Raw genomic sequence first — 19,383 nt, forward strand, 5'->3', positions numbered from 1 at the left:
AGAAATTACAAAAAAACCAAAAAAAAACAAAAAAAAAAACAAAAAAAAGAAAAGAAAAGAACCCGTGGTATCCATGAGGATGCAGGTTTGATCCCTGGCCTTGCTCAGCAGGTTGGGGTCCAGTTTTGCCATGAGCTGCGGTGTAGCTTGCAGATGCGGCTCAGATCTTGCATTGCTGTGGCCGTGGTGTAGACCGGCAGGTACAGCTCCATTAGACCCCTAGCCTGGGAACCTCCATATGCTGTGGGTGCGGCCTTAAAAAGAAAAATAAAATAAAAATAACAGGCGAGCACCAGTCAGGGTGGGAGGGAGTGGAAAACTGACTGGCACAGAATATAATATAGCTCTGTTCAACACCTCCTCCAATCAAATGCTTAAATTACTTCTATGACGTCTCTGCCAAGTGTCAGCAGAAGCCACTGGGATGGATAAGTACTGTTGTGATGACCAAGATCAGAGATCATTTCTGTGGACCTGAAGGTTTAGGAGGCTAAGTTACGGTTCAGCAACTCAAATTTAAAGACAACAAGCGACATTGCCTTGTGGCTCAGTGGGTTAAGGATCCAGTGTTGTCACAACTGTGGCTCTGGTTATTGCTGTGGCATGGGGTTGACCCCTAGCCTGGGAACTTTGGATGCCGAAGATGCGGCAAAAAAATAAATTTTTTTTAAAAAGATAACACAAAAAAACCCTGATAATGGCATAATACAGTTAGAATTAGGGATTAGGAATTCTCCTTTGTCAGCCTAAATATACATGCATAGAAAACATATACATATATATATATATTTAAAATATGACTGCAGACAATCACCTTTGTGGCTTACATAAACGATAAACGCTTGGGAACACAGCCGGGCACACACTTTTGATCTTCACAATATAGCCCTGAGGGAGATACGACCCCCTGCCTCATCCTACAGATCCGAAAACAGGAGTAAGCTGCCCAAGGTCACAAGGAGTAAAGAGAGGAGACAAGACTTGAACCCAGGCAGGCAATGTGGCCTAAGAGCTCCTGCTTTTTCACACCAGGCTATGCGGCCACTCCAGCTGCATGAGATGAGGAAGCTCGATGCTTTAAAAACTATCATGTGCTGAAATAAACACCACTTTATAACTTTCCCTGTCTCCTTTCTCTGCCCTTTTCATATCTGCCTCAAAATAATCAAGATAATCTGCCTTCTGTTTATATCCCCAAACTAGTTAAAAAAAAAAAAAACTTAATATGCATTAACCTTCAGTAAGTCAGACCACGCTCAGAACGCACACACCGAGTAACGACAGCTCAGCAGCTGTGCACCCAGGAAACAGTGCCTAGAGTCGCCTCCCGCCCAAACCTCCACAGAAGTGAGACCTGAGGCCCCACCCATGGCCCTGCCTCCTCCCCTCAAAACACACAAAGTCATCAGAACTATTACACTGACTCCAAAGACAAGGACACTGCTTATTTAAGCGGAAGTGTTTCATTGGTTTTTCTTCTCCTGACAGGCCTTTCTGGACACTGAAAATGCAATGGGGACCAGGTGGGCAGCGTCCTGTCCCCAGTCCCAGCAACCAGTACTTGCAGTCCAAGGCGAGTCCTGCCTCCATATGGGTGGGACTGCAAAGGTACACAGAGGGGTCACCCCACCCTGACCTGGGGAGTGAGGAGACACCCTTCCAAGCATGTGACTATAAACAAAGGCAGAAAAATAAAGTGAGAGACTTTTAGCCGAACAAAAAGAGGTGTAAGGCCCATTTAAATGGGCTCTCCTTTTCTTCTGGCTGTGCCCACAACATGTGGAAGTTCCCAGGCCAGGGATGGAACCTGAGCCACTGCAGTAGCAACGCCGGATCCTTAACCGGCTGCGCCACAAGGGAACTCCTAAACAGGCCCTTTAAACAGCATGAGGGCAGGAGGGCTGGCAAGCTGAGTCCAGAGCCTCAAGGTGGCGAAGCGCTGGGGCACCGCAGGAGTCAGACTCAGACCGTTAGGAGCTACGTGACAGGCTCTGTCTTAAACCTGAGCACAACGGGGATCCCCAACACGTCTCCAGCCGGAGACTTAGGAGATCAAAGCTGCACTTTGAAAGGTCACCCTGACGCTATGCGGGGAAAGACAGGAGGCCGGTCAGGAGACCTCTGCGAGTGTCCTGGCTCAGAGAGAAGACGCCCTGACGGAGGCTGGGGGCATGTGCTCACCCATTCAGCACTGAACACCTACCGACCACGTGCCACGTACTGGAAACCACGGCTGCAACCCCAGTGCTGGGTGCGTGAGGGTCCAGGGCAGCAGATGTGCAGCCTGAGGGAAACCCAGGAGGCAGAGCTGCCGCGGACTGATCCGGCAGCTTTTCTTAACCCACCCCCGGGCCACTGTTCCCAGCTCTCCCTTGGACACAGCTCCCAAGTGACCGCCATCCTCAGAGGCTGGCCCCTTATGGGGGGGCGAGGGGGGGCAGAATAGGGGAGGTGCGGTCACTGGGAACCTCCCTCCAGACCACACCAGGTGCAGCTATTGTCAATGTGCCTTTAGGACCAGAAACCAACTGGAAGCTCACAAGAGGCCTTTCCCCTCTTGCGACGCATCAGAATGAAGCAACTCTGCTAGCTGAAGGCTTTGCAAACCTTCCTCGAGAGCCAGCCACGCCCATCGCTCTGTGACTGAGAAGCATCTGGAGGAAGTCTCAGCAGGACAAGCAACCTTCCCCACAAGCCACCTTGCTGGGAAGTGACCACACTCTGGCTTTACATGCCCAGGTCCCCAAGTAGAGCGATTTGGCTGAGGATCCAGTGAACTCCCAGCAGGACACTGTGGTTACGCCGTCTGAGCTGCTGTGGAAATGCAGGCAAGTCTCAATGTCTGAGCTCCCCCAAGCAATTAAGATGAACACGGACCGCTCTGTTTTAGGCTGGGAAAAATCAGGATAAAAAGGTGTTGGCCTCTGTAATCTTCCGCGGCTTCTCTTAGCATTTTAAAGTGTTTGAGAGCTAGAATTTTTGCTATCCAGACTAAGCCTGAGGGCCGTCGAGTTCACTGGCTCAAGGGAAGGGTTCCGGGGTAGAGGACACAGCAGGTGAGAGCTTCCAGTGCTGGAAGGACACCAGCGCCCACCGCGGGCTTCCCCTGAGCCAAGTGCATCCACTGCCCAGAAAAATAAGCGGCTCCAGACTCATTGCGCAGGTAAGAGGATGAAAGGTGGAGAGGAAGTGTAATCTACGGCAACTATGGCAGTGACTCTCAAAGGAAAAGACCCTTCCACCTGATCCCTAAGCAACGCTCTTCAAGGTCGCTTCATCTTTTCCTGCTCTGCTCACCTAGAAACAGGGGTGGAGAATGTCTCTCGAAACTCCCGGTGATTCTAATTCTCATCACAAACACCGTGGATGATGCAGGGTTTTGAATCAGCGTATCCTCTGGGAAACACACTGAACTAGCAAGTGTGATTTCAAGTGGGCAGCTAGATAGATGAATGGGTGGACAGCCAGGCGGGCGGGGGGCAATGGAGAGGACATGGTGCTCCCAGTGCGCCCCAGCTTACGCCAGGGTGAGGCACCGGCCAGGGCACAGGGCCTACCTCGCCCACGGGCAAGATCGTCCTCAGGGCTCCAGGTATTTAAGAGAGAACAGAATGACCAATGTGTAGCACCTTTTGCTAGAGAATCCTTTATCCAAACCACAAAGAACAGAGTCCTTTCAGGACAAAAAGGGTCCAACTGGGTCAGGTCTGAGGTCAGTGATGGCAAGAAAGTCAGTACCCTGATGGATTGAGTGTATTTTCCCTCTGGACACAAATATAAGATGTACATTTAGTGTCCTCTTGAAACCAATGAGAACCCCTTAAAACAAGCACAACCTTAGGCTGCCACAGGATAAGGGCAAAGTGGCGACATGCCAAGGGCAAACCAACCAGAAAAGCCTATATTACAGCAATAAATTTAGATCTGCATTAAGCATAAGACAGAATTAAAATGCACCAAACTATAAAAACAGGATTATATTTAAGATCTCAGGAATGCAAGACAAAATGTCCTTTATGTTCAAATACCATTCTAGATAAGTTACATATGCCAATTAAGTCACGCAGCATGCAGTGGGCTATGCTCCTTCCTGACAGCAAAGACTAGTGAAGGGCAGCACAGAGAGGCCACTGACTAAGGGGATAAAAAGTCCAACAGTAGAGTCAGGAATTATTATTGGAATCACGCACTTTGGGCACTCTGATCAAGTTCGAGAACTGGGTATAGACTAAGTTCCAGGAAGATGGGAACTTACCCGTTTCCTTCCCTGCATCTGGCACCCACCCCATAGTAGATGCTCAATAAACAGGCACTAGACGGATGGGTTAGCTATCTCCTAGCACGAAGCACCCTCCTCAAAAGCAGTTTGGAAATGAATATGATTGAGCTTTTTATAGCAAGTGCAACCACCTTCTCGCCTGCTAATGCATGCACACGCTCAAAACCAGCAGACTCTGTTGCTTCCAAATCCACCGTGGATGGTTGTCAGGAGAGAGCCGAGCCCAGATGCTCAGTGGCCTCAACTACTGACAACAGATCAGTAAGAAGAGAAACCTGCTAGCTGAAAATAACAATGACACCAGGAGTTCCCGTCGTGGCGCAGTGGTTAACGAATCCGACTAGGAACCATGAGGTTGCGGGTTCGGTCCCTGCCCTTGCTCAGTGGGTTAACGATCCGGCGTTGCCGTGAGCTGTGGTGTAGGTTGCAGACGTGGCTCGGATCCCGAGTTGCTGTGGCTCTGGCATAGGCCTGTGGCTACAGCTCCGATTCAACCCCTAGCCTGGGAACCTCCATATGCCGCGGGAGCGGCCCAAATAAACAGCAAAAAGACAAAAACAAAAAAACACAATGACACCAGGTAACTCTCCAAGCCTAGAACACAGAGAACCATCCAAACAGGGCGGAGGGGGATAAGAGCAGCTGGCATCCCACGAACCCAATAGAGCTCCTGTTAAAAGGGGGAAAAGTGGGCAGTGGTGCCTATCGTCACACAGCCATCCCTGGTGTCCCCACCCACACCAAGAGGGGCAGGAAGGGCTCCGAGGCAGGACCTTGCCTTTGGTGACACACCCAGCAAAGATGCCAGTTATTGCTAAGATCCCAATTTTTCGTATCAGATTTACCATATCGGAGCGTAAAGCAGATGAGGGGGCCTCCCTCGAGGCACCTGGGGGCCTGGGGCTGCTTTGCTTGCAGAGGTCAAGGCAATGCCCCGAGCTGTGTCCGTGGCTGGGCTGACCCCATGCAGCCTTGCTCTGCACACAGACTGCAGCTGTCAGTGGGTCCCCTGTCCCCAGGGGTTCCCTAGGATACGGCACATGGCCCTCCCACCACTCCTGCTTCACTGACACAGGATCAGAAGCCACAAAACCGCAGGGAAATGGCAATACTTTAACAGGCTTCAGTGGCAGAATAAACCGCCCTGCTTTTCTGGACCTCCAGTTGACATTCCCTTTTCAGGCTGCCAAACACTGCAGGTCCCAGCTGGAGGGCTGGCAGCATGGCCTTGGACAAGTCTTTCTCTCTTTAGAAAGAGGGGTACCAACCCGACTGCAGAGGCCCCTTGAGATCTAACCCTCAGCCAGAGGTGCACAGGGCCTGGAGTGCATGGGGTGGGGGCGGGGGGCTCAATTACCAGCATCTACCATGTGCCAGACAGGGGGGTGTTCCTAGGTGACACCACAGCCCCGACCCCTTGAGAAACGGGGTCAGACCTCAAAGAGGCGGCCGCAGCAGTGTGATCAGTCCAGCCCGAGAGCCTAGGGGGTAAACACAGACCAGACCAGCTCCACCTGGTCATTCTGGAGGCTTCTCTGCAGCAGGGCTTCAGCACAGCTATAGGAGGAAGCGAGAGTGAATGTGCTCAGAGGATGAGGGGCGCTCCAGAGGGGATGTGAGCAGCTGGCACAGTCCTGGCACTGGACTCCTCGGGACTGGACAGAGGAGGGTCCAGGAGAGCAGCCACAAACAAAGCTGGCGACTGCAGAAAGGGGAGTTCTCTGGTGCCTCAGCAGGTTAGGGATCCAGCACTGTCACTGCTACGGCATGGGTTTGATCCCTGGCCCAGGAACTTCCACATGCTTCTGGCTGGCCAAAAAGAGAGGGAGAGAGAGAGATTGCAAAAAGAGCCTCTGATCCTCAGGGACTGAGGCAAGTTTGAGGGTGCAACAAAAGTTACTGACTTGCCAGAACTACTGGATGAATAAGCTGTCCCCAGGGTGAAGTGAGGGTCTTGGGAGTTTCGGTCACTTTGTCAAGTCAGCAAGCAAAAGGAGAAGGGCCCTGGCCCAGGGCACCTGCAGCCAGGTCCACCAGGCCCTAGATGAGCAGTGAGCTGGAGTCTCCCAAACACACAAGTGACTGTTTCAAAAGAACCCAAACAAGCAACCGACACCACAGGACAGACGGCAGCTGCTGCTCCCAGAATCCCAGAGCCCCGCCCAGGGGTCCCTAAGATTACGATGTGACTGCCAGAGAAATCAGGGGAAAGGCCTCTTGGCTCACTTCCCTACCTTCTCCCTTTCAGCTCCCCATACCCAACGACTGCCACAACTAAAGCTGCAGCACCTCATGTGAGGCCAACAGCAGAAGGAAAGAAACACAAACAGATCTAAAAAGGAGAAAGGAAAAGATTTTAGGGGCTTCCGTTTAACCCCATTCAGATACTGTTTTATGGCAAACTCAGAACAGCTCCTAGCAATCACAACTATTTATTAAACGCCATTATACTCCTACCCTGATCCAGAACCTTTGTATACAGTTTCTAATCAGACCCTCAGGTCCACTCTCTGCGACTGGTATTTGGCCCATTTTCTAGCCCAGCAGGCCTGGGCTCAAGGGGTTCGATAACACCCAATGTCCGGGTCCCACCACAGGACAAGGCTTCGCCTTGTGGGGGTAACACAAACAGGCAGAGTGGGGAAAAGCAGTCACAAGAGTAAAGACCTGGGCACCGATTGGGGCACATCTCTGTGACTCGCCAGAGGAGGTCTCAGACCAAAATAACTAAGTTTTCCAAAGACAAAAAAAGGAGAAGGGCGAGTGCACGGACCCCGAGATCAAACGACCCCGGCCCCGTGGGGAACCGCAATGCCGTCTGTCGACGAGAAGTGGCGAAAATAAGGGCAGGGACAGTGGCAGGAAGGAAGCCGAAGGCTGAAGCGTTCACCTATCGGGACAGGATGCCTGCGATCACTTTAAAACGCTCCAGGCCTCAGCGTCCACTGAAAGAGAGAGTCGGGGATGTGGAGAGCAATGAAATAAGAGTGGCAAAATATTCTTCCTTTTTTTTTGCTTTTTAGGGCCGCACCCACGGCATATGGAGGTTCCCAGGCTAGGGGTCTAAGCGGAGCTACAGCTGCCGGCCTACACCACAGCCACAACAACCCCAGATCCGAGCCGCATCTGCAACCCATACCACAGCTCATGGCAATGCCGGATCCTTAACCCACTGAGCAATGCCAGGGATTGAACCCACAACCTTTTGGTCCCTAGTTGGATTTGTTTCTGCTGCGCCATGACGGGAACGCCAAGCGTGGCAAAACATTCTTAGTTGTTGATGCTGAGTAGACAATGGGTCACTACATAATTCTCTTACTTTTGTGTATTTTGAAACTTTCCATAATAAAAAGTTTGGGGATTTTCCCTAGAAAGAAGGTAGGAAGGGCAGGGACTAGAGGCTGGGGCAGGACCGTGAAGGCCTGCACACGGACGGCGGATGGTAAACAGGTCACTGCCAGGCTCCGTGCCGAATACTCGAGGGAGTACACATGCCGTCCTCACAACTGCCCGCCATCAGCGTGCAACTTACCAGGAAGAAAAATGGCAAGGGACCATTTCCTGTCTAGCCAACACTCCTGGAAGAGGAGAGAAAGCCCCCTTTTCAGGCTTTGGGCAAACCACACAGACCTCATCAGCCCAGAAAAGGCTGCTGTCAGACCGCCAGAGAGACGCAAGATGAGTCCCCTAGGCCTGGACAGAGCGACTCCTGGAGGGCAGTGGTGCGACGCACGGCAGCGGCCTCTGAGGCCTGCCCGGGCAGCTTCTCCAGAGTTCCTGCTCCTTCAGAGAAAAAGAATGAGGGCATCACCAAGCTGATTCCAGGCCACAGTAAAGTGACAACTTTCATAAACCACAACTAACAAGAGAACATAAAGATGTGGAATTAGGCCAAAGCCTTGGGCTGGAAACCACTCAGAATTACAGGGATGTCACGTGATTTGCATGAACCCTTAGACGCGGTGTTACCGGCAGCTGCTGCTGTCAGAGAACCTGTGGAAGGCAGTTCTCTCCCGGGTCTCCCACGATGCTCTGCAGCGCACACAGCAGCACACGTACCAGCTGTGCTTCAGAAACCTAACCGGACAGAACTGCCCTCCGCCAATCCCCAGCGACCCTTTCTTCTCCAAGTCCACGGAAATGCACAAACGTTCCCACTACTCCTTGCCGAGCGAGGTCATGCACCCAACTCTTGAACTGAGCAACGAGGAAGCCACAAGGCAGGGGAGCAGAGCCCCGGGCACGGCTGGACAGGGGACAGCGGACAGCCAGGACCACGTCCCGGCCTACTGAAACCTCTGCCCAGTGGTCTCCTGACCACACGCCACCTTGATTAAGCGCTACCAGGCGCACCTAAAGGAGGGAGGAGCAGCCCAACACTGCTGCACGCTCGCGCCACACCGGGCACTGCTCTGGGCACCTCAGGTGTATTACACTCATTAGCCCTCGCAACAGCCCCCTTCTGGGTTTGTTTTTTTTTTTTTTTTTTTTTTTTTTGTCTTTTTGCCTTTTTCTAGGGCTGCACCCACGGCATATGGAGGTTCCCAGGCTAGGGGTCTAATTGGAGCTACTGCTGCCGGCCACAGCCACAGCCATAGCAATGCAGGATCCAAGCCGAGTCTGCAACCTACACCACAGCTCACGGCAATGCCGGATCCTTAACCCACTGAGCGAGACCAGGGATCGAACCCGCAACCTCGTGGTTCCTAGTCAGATTCGTTAACCACTGAGCCACAACGGGAACTCCAACAGCCCCCTTCTGACCGAGAAGGGGGCTGAGGTGGAGGGAGGGACCCAAGCCTTAAAGCTGGGAGCATCGACCAGAGCCCTGCTGGTAACCAGCACCCAACTTACAAAATGGACAGAACCCAAGTGTTTAGTTTTACACACACATCTTCCTAAAGAAACAACGCCGGAAATCCCAGACCAGCCCATGGCCTGTTTCCCACCCGCTAAGGGGACTACTCAGCAATGCGAATTCTGAGCTGGGAGCAAGGTCCACCTCGTGCCAAAGTGCGAAGATTCCTCCTGGGGTTGCGCAGGGTCTGCCCTGGGCCACGCAGCCCTTGTCCCCTACGTCCCTGCTGTCCTCTCATTCCTTCATGGTTTCCTTCCAGGCCCTCGCCCTGCCCTCTCCCGCCTCAAACCCCTGGTTAGCTGTCTTCCTCACCAAACTCCCAAGCCCTCAGCCCCCACCTCCGGCTGCTATGAAGAGGGAGCCCCCTCCCACTAATTCATACTAATGTGTGAACTGTGGATACCTATCCTGGGGCGGGGGGGGGGGAGGTGCTGAATCCCCAATTTGTAGAATTTGACAAGAATATACTGGAGTCGAGTGTGGGAGGCTGTGTGATAGAGCAGGAATCAGGGAAGACAGGTCGGCACGGCCTGGTGCCTGTCCTCGCCGCTGCCTGTCGAGGTACTAATGCCGCCCCCAGGGAATATTAACTCTGCGCCAGGTAAGTGCTGTACTTCTACCACCTCATCGAGTCTCAAATTAGTTCTCTGTGGCAGGTACAACTATCGTCTCCATTTTAGAGACCAGAAAACTGAGGCACAGTCTGGGAGGCCTCATCATCTGGGCGGCAGAGCTGGGATGTGAGCCTTGGTCCAGCTCTGAAGCCTGCGCTCTGCAGCACTGAGCAACCCTGTCACTCCATCTCTCTCTCCCTCACACACACACACACACACGAGCACACGAGCACACACACGAGCACCCTGAGTGGGCCTGGCAGTCATAACTACCATTTACACTGCACCTACCACATGAGTTATCCTAAGGCATCTTCCATGCATTCCTTCACTGAATCTTCCCCATAACACGGTGATACAAGTATGATCCCCAGTTTAGAGAGAGGAAACAATGCTTTAAATGAGCTCTTCACATTTTCAAGGCACAGCCTAAGTGCAGAGCTGGATCGTACCTAAGGCGGTCTAACTCCAGAACTGACGTTTAAGCCTCAACATGTCTGGCTGTCCCTTCCTTTCTTCTGAATCCAACAGTATCTAGAAACCCAGGAGGTCGGTTGGTTGGCTGTGTTACTCTTGCTTCTTTTCATATGGCTCCCATCACATCTGGGCTTGAGGTGTGGTGGGGGGGATGGGGAAGGGTCCAGGGCCCCCGGGGCAGCCAAGTTCGTGCTGAGTGACAGGGGGCGATGAAGGCAGCCTGAGGTGAAAGTGTAATACCTCTGCTAATAACCACAATCCAGAACATGCCTGGTCTGAAGTCCTGATGATTAAGGTTTGGGGGGCATTTAAGGGATTTTCTTTCCTCATTGGGCTCTGAATGAATCTGTGCTCCCCGAGTAAGCTGGAGGTGGGCCCGGTGGTAAGGAAAACACTAGGAATGGGAATTTGTTATCAATAACCCCTTAGAAAGGATGGAGTTGACTCGCCTCTTTCCAGACAGTCTGCGCACCGCTGCCAAAACAACAGCTGCCACGGACACCTGACGTCCGTGCAGCAGCTCGAATTAGCCTGACTCAGTCAACTCCAGAAGACTTCTACCAAGCCCCTCCCCTCCTGAGCACGGCTGTCAACCCCGTTCTCTTAGAAAGGGCACAGCGAGTGACAAGAGACTAGTGAAACTGCCAACCTCAGCCTCGAAGAGCTTATCATCAGTTCACCAACTGACCTCTCCCTGTCCTTCCAAGTCACCCTCGGGGACCCCACCCTCGGGGACCCCAGCCCAGCCTCCATCACAGGATCTCAGAACTTTCTCTCATCTACAAGGAGCACAACCAGCTTCCTCAGTAATGGCCCCAAATGGCAATGCCCTTCTTGCACGTCACCAAAAATACAAGCAAGCCACAAAGGGGCTGTAAAGTAAAAATTCCACTGAAAAACCTTTATTTATTCTCTCATTCACTCAATGAGTCCTAACTGAATGCTCGCTGTGTACCAGGAGCCTTGCTAAGGACAGACCCAGCCTCTGTCCTCGGGGATTTAAAAGAGGACAAGATCCCTGAAGGAAAAAGCTGTGTTGCCGTTTTAACCAATCCCGCCCCTGTCAGCTCCTGGACGCAAAAACATCAGGAGCACCTTGGAGGCTGGATCTGAGCGAGACGGAAATGTTACAGTAACTTAAAGCCACCGAGTAATCAGATTCTGGTAAGAAGAGCTCGGGAGGGTGGAGCAGAGGAAAGTGGACCTTCCAACTGGATGTGCTTGGAATAGAAAGTCACTCTTTCTCCAATAAGAGCGAAAAATCTAAGCATGCAAAAACAAAGAAAAGCTGCTGGCAGCCCGCTCCTCAGAGCCAGAGTTTCCCAACCCCAGGAGAAAGTGACACTGCAGCTCCTGCTGCTTCGGACGTCACCAGGGAAAGGCTGGAGTCTTCGTCCCCTTTCTGGGCAAATACACAAGCAGCCCCCTGCCACAAACCAGTGAACCAAGTCAAAGCCAGAAATCAGAGCCTGGTGGCAGGATGCTGGAAACCTTGGGAAAGGGACCTTCAGAATCAGTTCAGTCCCTCAGCATATCTGAGCACAACAAGCGATATAAATTCTACATTTGCTACCGTTCAGCAAGGACAGCGTTGATGCCAATTATTTTTTGCCCTCATCAAGGAAGCCTGTCAGCCCTTCTGCAGAACAATTATCTATAGGTGCATAATTCTTTCCCCAATTCAGCATGGGGAAAGTGCTGCTCACGGCAATTTGACATCATTTCATTAGATTAGATTAATTTTTAAATGTGTTATCCTAACAATTATGCCAACTACCATGTAATTAATATTCCAACTGACTTTACAAAAATTACAAAATCCCCTAAAGAAAATAATTAGTCATTAGGCATGGATGAGACCTCTCTATGGTCAACAGCACATAAAGCAGAACATTCACCACACAATGGGTGGCATCAAAGCCTTTCCCACACTTCCTCCAATTCTGAGCCAACAGTGCGGAAAGCTGACATTGGCAAGTTACCCCGAACTTCACTTAACATGTTAACGCACTTACTGCTTTCAGCTCTTTGAGGGTAAAATGATGAATGATGAAAGATTTCTCAATTAAAAAGCTCTTTTCGTTTGTAGGAGGAGCAAGATAAACGCATCCCATTGCTTGCTGCTCCTATATCCCCAGCTGGAAATCAGAATACTGGCTTATTTCTTGGGGTAACTTCGTGAGTTTATTAAAGAAATGTATATAAGGGAGTTCCGGTGGTTAACGAACCAAACTGATATCCACGAGGACTGGGGTTCAATCCCTGGCCTTGCTCAGTGGGTTAAGGATCCCGCACTGCCCTGAGCTGTGAGCTGTGGTGTAGGCCGGTGGCTTCAGCTCCGATTCGACTCCTAGCCTGGGAGCCTCTGTAGAGTACGGCCCTCGAAGACCAAAAAAAAAGAAAGAACGAAGTGTACATACGGCATCCTTACCCTTGTTCTCCTCTTTTCTTTCAAGGTCTGAGGTTCAGTAGCCTTACAATCTACCTGAAATGCCTTCTGGAATAAGATAAGGTATAAATAAGTGATAGTCAAGTAGGACATGTTCTACCATAACAGAAATTAAAAGAATGTCTTCCCCCCAGTCCACCTTTGAGGAACAGGCCCCAGAGCTGTGAGCCCAGAGTGGCCGCCGCAGGAGAGTGCAGAGGGTGATTAGCGATGTCTGCCTGAAGGAGAGTGCAGAGGGTGATTAGCGATGTCTGCCTGAAGGAGAGTGCAGAGGGTGATTAGCGATGTCTGCCTGAAGGAGAGTGCAGAGGGTGATTAGCGATGTCTGCCCGGGCCCAGCGTGATGGTTTGAAGACCATGTACCAAGAACATGCACCCTGTGTTTGCGGATCCGTCCTTCAGTAAACCACCACAAATTAGTCAACTGCGACACAGACTCGTGAGTAACATGTGAATTGCTCCTAAGATGAAGGTTAGGGGGAAAAACATTTGCTATAGTCAAAAACCTGAAGCCACCTGGATAACAGCATCAAGCTTTAGAGGAAAGAACTCTGACCTAAGTCAGGAAAGGCCATTCAAGTCAAGCTACGAAGCGCCGAGCAGCTCAGTTCACTGGGCCTTGATCTGCCAGGCTATAAAATAAGGGGATAAACCAAACCTCTCTCAACTGTATCCTTACCTCACTGATTAAGGGCATATTAGGGGCCCGGGCACTAGGGAGCTGGTGAAGGAGCAGTTACTCTACAGGAGTCCGCCAGGCCAGGACCTGACTCAAACCCCAAAGCTCTGCCACGGCTCGTACAGGGTTTTACCATCCGGGCTACATGTCTCCATCTATTTGGAGCAAGGAGCATCTCCAGAACCAGAAGTTTCACATGCATGTCTCTTTTCCTTAAGACAACCTTCTTTCAGCTACCTAAGAGGAGGGGGATTTTTTTTTTTTTTTTTTGCCACAGCGGCAGCCCGTGGAAGTTCCCAGGCCAGATCAAGAGATCAAACCCATGCCACAGCAGCGACAATGCCGTATCTGTAACCCACTGAGCCACCAGGGAACTCCAGAGACTTCAATTTTAATCCTCTATTAAATTTGGCAAGCAATTAAAACCGCCATCATTCAGTCATCCAAAAGTTAAGTGTAGGAGTTCCCGCTGTGGCACAGTGGGTTAAGAACCCGACTGCAGCAGCTTCAATTGCTGCAGAGTTGAGTTTGATCCCTAGCACCAAGCAATGGGTTAAAGGAGCCAGTGTGGCTGCAGCTGCAGCTCATATTCAATCCCTGGTCCAGGAACTTCATGTGTTGCAGGTGCATCCATTAAAAAAAGAAAAAGTTAAGTGTCAACACTTCAACTTTATTTATTTATTGTCTTTTTAGGGCCACATGGGCGGCAGGTAGAAGTTCCCAGGCTAGGGGTCAAATCAGTTACAGCCGCCTGCCCCAGCCATGCCAGATCCCAGCTGCGTCTACAACCTACACCACAGCTCATGGCAACACCACATCCTCATGGATACTAGTCAGATTCATTACCGCTGAGCCACAAAGGGAACGCCATCACTCCAACTTTAAAGCAGTCCCTTCCATTGGAGTCCTGGGCACTCAGGGTTTCCAGATCAGCCTAATCTTCCCACCACTGAAACGTCTCCATCCCTGGAGCCTATTCCAAAAACATCACCCACAGGAAACACCAAAAAGCAAGACTTTGTACCGGGAGCCCAAGCAGAAATAAGCTACGCACCTACAGGTCTGACCCCACCCAGTCACCACGGAAACTCTTGTTAGGATGCCCAAGTGTGCCTCTGGGAAAACAAGGACGTTCCAACAGGACAGGCTGAGAGGGCAGTGCCATCTGCATGGGACCAGAATATTCTCCTGTCTGGCCTCGGCTACTGCAACAGATGCCTCTAATCTTGTCTGCCCGCACCCCCTCCTGCCTCTACGTGACTCCAAGGAGGCGCAGTTCCTGGGCTTCAGCAGGTTTGCACTGGGCAATGAGAAGACCCCACCCCCAGAACTCAAAGAACCATCTGGGTAGGGAGGGGCCAGCTGCCCAACGGGGCGCACACCTAGGGATCACCTGGTCGAAGGACCATACCAATGGACCACTGCCAGCCTGTCTTTACCTCCCCTCGGAGACATGAGGGCAACACAGGGAATCAGGCACAGCGGGGGGTGGGGGGACAGACCCCACACCACCTGGGCACCCGGATCCTCAAGACTGAAGTGGGTTTCTGTCCACAGCAGCCCAGAGTTTAGAGGGTCAAGCTTCTTCCTTAATGCCCCCGATAAACCAGCTCTCCTTGAGTCTCCGACTCAGCTGCCAGGGCTCTACTTCAATCCAAAGAATATCAAATACTCCCACAGACAAATTCAAAGGAAAAAATTCTACACCCTGGCAATACTGTGGAGACTCATCTGTCCCCTAAGATCTGAAAGGGAAAAGAACCACAGAAGAGAGGAAAGGGGTGATGGAGAACTGGAGGGGTAGGCAGTTCACAACCAGTAACCGTGAGAGCGAGACTCTTTGGGGGGGGGGCGTAGCCTCCTAAGGAAAGCTTCCACAATCGTTCCAAACACGTATTCTAGTTTTCTATCAGTAGGAAAGGGAGAAAGAAACACACACACACACACACACACACACACACACACACACAACCCATAGCACCCAAACAATAGAAACTTGTGAGTAAACAGACTACCTGTTTCCAGGCTTATGAGCCTAATTGTTCTGTTGTTTTTACACCACAGCCTCATTCTCCTTTTGCAGCTGTCCTGGGGTCTACGCCACAGGCCTGCCTGCTGCAGGAAACCATGCAGAATAAATCCTACAGAGAGTGTTTCAGACACGCGCCCCCAGCTGGGGCGGAGCGTCGAGGAGAATAACCTGCCCAGCGGTACTCGGGGCTCTTCCGTCGACGGCGGGGAGACAGTCCAGCAACACACACACTGTGAGCGGCTGCACATGGAAACCACCAGCCCCCCCACCTTCTGCGGCTCAGGGACTCCTCCGAGGATCTGACAAAGGCCAGGAAGTCCTCCCCGGGAAACCACACACATACCACAACATCCGGCATGTGACGTCTCGGGGTTCAGAAAGGCTGCTCCCTACACCCAGGGTCCAGGTTCAGCGCACCTCACTGGGAACTTTTTGAAAGATTTAATTACCTGAGCATCACAATTCATCCTCAAAGACTTCAAAGGACTACATATCCCAGAGCGAAAAGTCTCAAACCCCCACCTGGGCAACCCCCCGCCGAGTGCCGAGTCAAGAACAAAAAAACGTACCCTCGCTTTGTGTCTGTGAAAGGTAAGAAAACCTGTTTGCCCTGTGTTGGCTCCATTTCTGGCAGACACGTCCCCTTACCTTGTTCGACCACTTGTACGCCTGAAGGAGCTGACTGTACAGAGGAGTTTTGTCCTGCACGGGGTCCAGGCTCAGGAGCCCACTGTTATGGAGAGGATGGTTCTCCGAAGGCTTGCCCACCAAGTTGCTCAGACGTTCCAGCTCACTGAAAAGGAAGGAGACAAAGCCAGTCAACCCAGTCCACGGACCGCCAGTTGTTAGCCAATCCCATTGGTCAAAGGCTGTGCTTCAAACGGCTCGCTCTAAGTCCCTCAAGAAGAAAATCTTTGTGGTTTTTTTGGTTTTTTTGTTTTTTAGGGCCACAGGTGCAGCACATGGAAGTTCCCAGGCTAGGGGTCCAATCGGAGCTGTAGCTGCCGGCCTACACCACATCCAGAGCAACGCCAGATCCGAGCCCCGTCTACAACCTACACCACAGCTCACGGCAATGCCGGATCCTTAACCCACTGACTGGGGCCAGGGATCGAACCCGCAACCTCATGTTTGTTGCCGCTGAGCCACAATGGGAACGCCAAGAAATTCTTTCTGAAAGGTCAGCACATCTAGGGACATGTAGGAGAACCCCTAACTGGGGACTTATTTTACCACTGAGCTCTCTGGCGCCATTCCAAAGGAGAGGAGCAAGAGTTAAGAGCGAGGAAATCAGGAAGACTCCTAAAATCAGGATTTAACAACTCAGATCCTTCTCCACGGGAGGCGGGGAAGCAGGGGGGACTTTCTGGAATTTTGAAATGTGGCCTAACACCACTTCTCACTGAGAGTTTTCAGACCCACGTACAGATCATTTCGTTTGGCAGAACAGCAAGTACCTGAATAAATGATGATTATGGTTCACAGAGAGATAGATTTGTATGTGGTGCTTCACAGATGGTAAAACTTAACAAAACAAAGAAGAGATAAAATAAACAAATGGAATGGGAAGACACCACACCGAGGGGGCTGTGTCAAACAAACAACGCTTCAGCCTAGCAGGAAAACTGGAGAAGCTAGAGAAAAGGAGCCAACAGCAAAAGCACATTCCAGGAGCACGTCCTGAGAGGCCAGTCCCAAAGTGTCAACAAAAGACTCTCCAGGAACAGCTTCTCACGCCATCGTCACTTTGGAATCTTCAGCCACTTTCTTCTTGGCACTGCTCTATAAAGATTATATGTTATATTATATATGTCATATGTATATTATAAAGAAGGCAGAGAAGCGATGTAGACATTCTTCAACTTTCTAAAATGGTGAAGGGTTAAAACATCCTGAACATTCCCAAGAAAAGCCAAGGGAAGAAAAGCCCGTGCGCCCCCCTCCCCCCGCCCCCAAAGCAAGGCAAGTATTAACTGGCACTGCGCCAGAGAACAGCAAGTGGATGTGGGAGTTGAGGAGGGGTGTGTGATTCCCTGGCTTTCGCCCAAAACAAGAATGGCAACTACTTCGAAATAAAATAAAATAAAAAGAGGCTCCCATCATTTGATCACCACCTCCTCTTCCATTCTACCTCCTCCTTCCAGCTGGTTACTAAGGAAACCAAGTTGAGAGGAAGAAAAAAAAAAAAAAAAGCCTAACCACTCCAGAAATCACAGGATGACTAGCTCCCCAAATGCCTTCCCCCCATGCTAAGGTCAGTTCGGAGAGGTCAAAGACAAAACTCCTGATATGTGAACCTCCCTGGATAGGACTGACTCCCATAAGGCAGGGAAGGCAAGTTCAGGACCTGACCAATTAAAAAGTGCATACTGGAGTTCCCTGGTGGCTCCGTGGGTTAAGGACCTGGCCGTTGTCACTGCTGTGGCGCAAGTTTGATTCCTGGCCTGGGAACTTTCACATGCCAAGGGCAAGGCCGGGGGAAAAAGTGACTACTAAGTGCCAGGCAGTTTACAAACATCCTCTCACTGCATTTCACTTATAAAGTAGACGTAAAGAAGGTGACTTGTAAGAAAAAGAAGAAATGTACCACCCTTGATGGTAGAGGACCACAAATTAATAACTGCTGGCAGGCAGGGGGAGGTTGACGCCTAAGTGATTAAGCTGGTTAAGGCAGAGATGAGGTCTCAGGAACGGGAGCAGAGAGAGTGGGAATGAAAGTACTGATCAGGTGGTTTCAGAGGAGGCAGGGGAAAAGAGGAAGATTAAAGCCTGTTTTGTCGTGTTTGGGGATGGGGTAGGAAGGAACTGATGACTTCCCGGTTCGGGGAGGAAAAAGCTAGGGCCAATCAGACGGAGTGCACCTGGGTTTGGGGCAGCGCTGAGCAGGTCCTGCTTGGGGTTATTTGATCAGAGACGGCGGGGCACAGAGGGCCCACAGGTGAGAACCCTGCCACGCTGAGACGAGGCGTGGAAGCTCCTGGACAGAGCATGTCCCCTCGTGAGGGACCTTAGGAGCACGAGGAGGGTCCAGGGCGGCGGGAGACAGCCAGGACCAGGACGCCAAGACAAGGGAGACGGGAAAGCGGGGGTGGAGGATGAGGTGGCCCCGAGGGGCGGGCAGAGCAGGAAGGGGGAGCGAGGGAGCAAGGAAAAGGGAGGGCAGCCGCGGACTAAGGAGACTCGCGCCGGGTCGGGACAGGGTGGGAGGTCCCCGACCCCGGTCCCTTCAGCCGGTACCTACTTGAGGTCCCGGTTGACTGAATGCAAGTTGTCCTGGAAGTGCGCAATGAAGGCCTTCTCCCGGCCCTCCAGCGTCTCCTTGTTGCGCATACCATCCTTCAGGCAGTCGAACACCCTGCTCACGCTGGAGCGCAGCGCCTGGATAGCACTGATGGCCTGGGAAAAGGCCTCCAGGTTCACGCCGACGCTCAGCACGTCCGCCATGTTGCCGCCGCCACAGCCGGCCCTACAAAGCCGGCTCCGCGAGCAAAAGGCGGCGCCCACTGATGACGCAAGTCCTCGATGGACTCTGGGAAATGTAGTTCTCGCCGGGCCGGGCTCACCGGGTGGTTCGTGAGGCCACTGTCCCAAAGAGGGTTTCCACTTTAAACGAATGCGTGGCCAGGGAAGTAATCACCCGGGTTTGAGGAAGTCGGGCTGCACTCTCGGCTCTCCTAATGGTGACAAGGAAATACACAAAGTTCCCTTGCTTCCCCAAACTTGCACTCTTGGGAGTCACATGGAAAGGAATTGCTCAGAACAATAAAGTGTCCATGGGGTAGACGGAATAAAATGAGCCCACACTCGTAAATGAATGAGGGAGAAGGGAAATTCCTTCCCCTCAGTAGAATGCCAGCTAATAAATGCGGAAAGAATAATGGAAAGAAAATCACCATTTGGCAACCGTTAGAATAATAATTGATTGAGATGGGAATCGAGGGAGGCTAGCGCGTAAAAGTGTGCGGCTTAACAGGATATTTACACGGTCTCAATGT

General features: G+C 51.6%; 1 protein-coding gene across 2 annotated transcripts in view; it reads right to left on the reverse strand.

The window, feature by feature from the left end:
• Positions 1–18,896, reverse strand: part of MED27 (mediator complex subunit 27) — a 203,458-nt gene extending 184,562 nt beyond the window's left edge. Inside the window, 2 exon segments of one of the 2 annotated variants that reach the window (NM_001001644.1) lie at positions 16,037–16,181; positions 18,630–18,896. In NM_001001644.1, the coding sequence (NP_001001644.1) occupies positions 16,037–16,181; positions 18,630–18,832 (348 nt within the window). In that variant the 5' untranslated portion in view covers positions 18,833–18,896. 2 annotated transcript variants of the gene reach the window in all.

The sequence above is a fragment of the Sus scrofa genome, chromosome 1 (genome assembly GCF_000003025.6).
Source record: "Sus scrofa isolate TJ Tabasco breed Duroc chromosome 1, Sscrofa11.1, whole genome shotgun sequence".
In the NCBI taxonomy this organism is placed as follows: Eukaryota; Metazoa; Chordata; class Mammalia; order Artiodactyla; family Suidae; genus Sus; species Sus scrofa.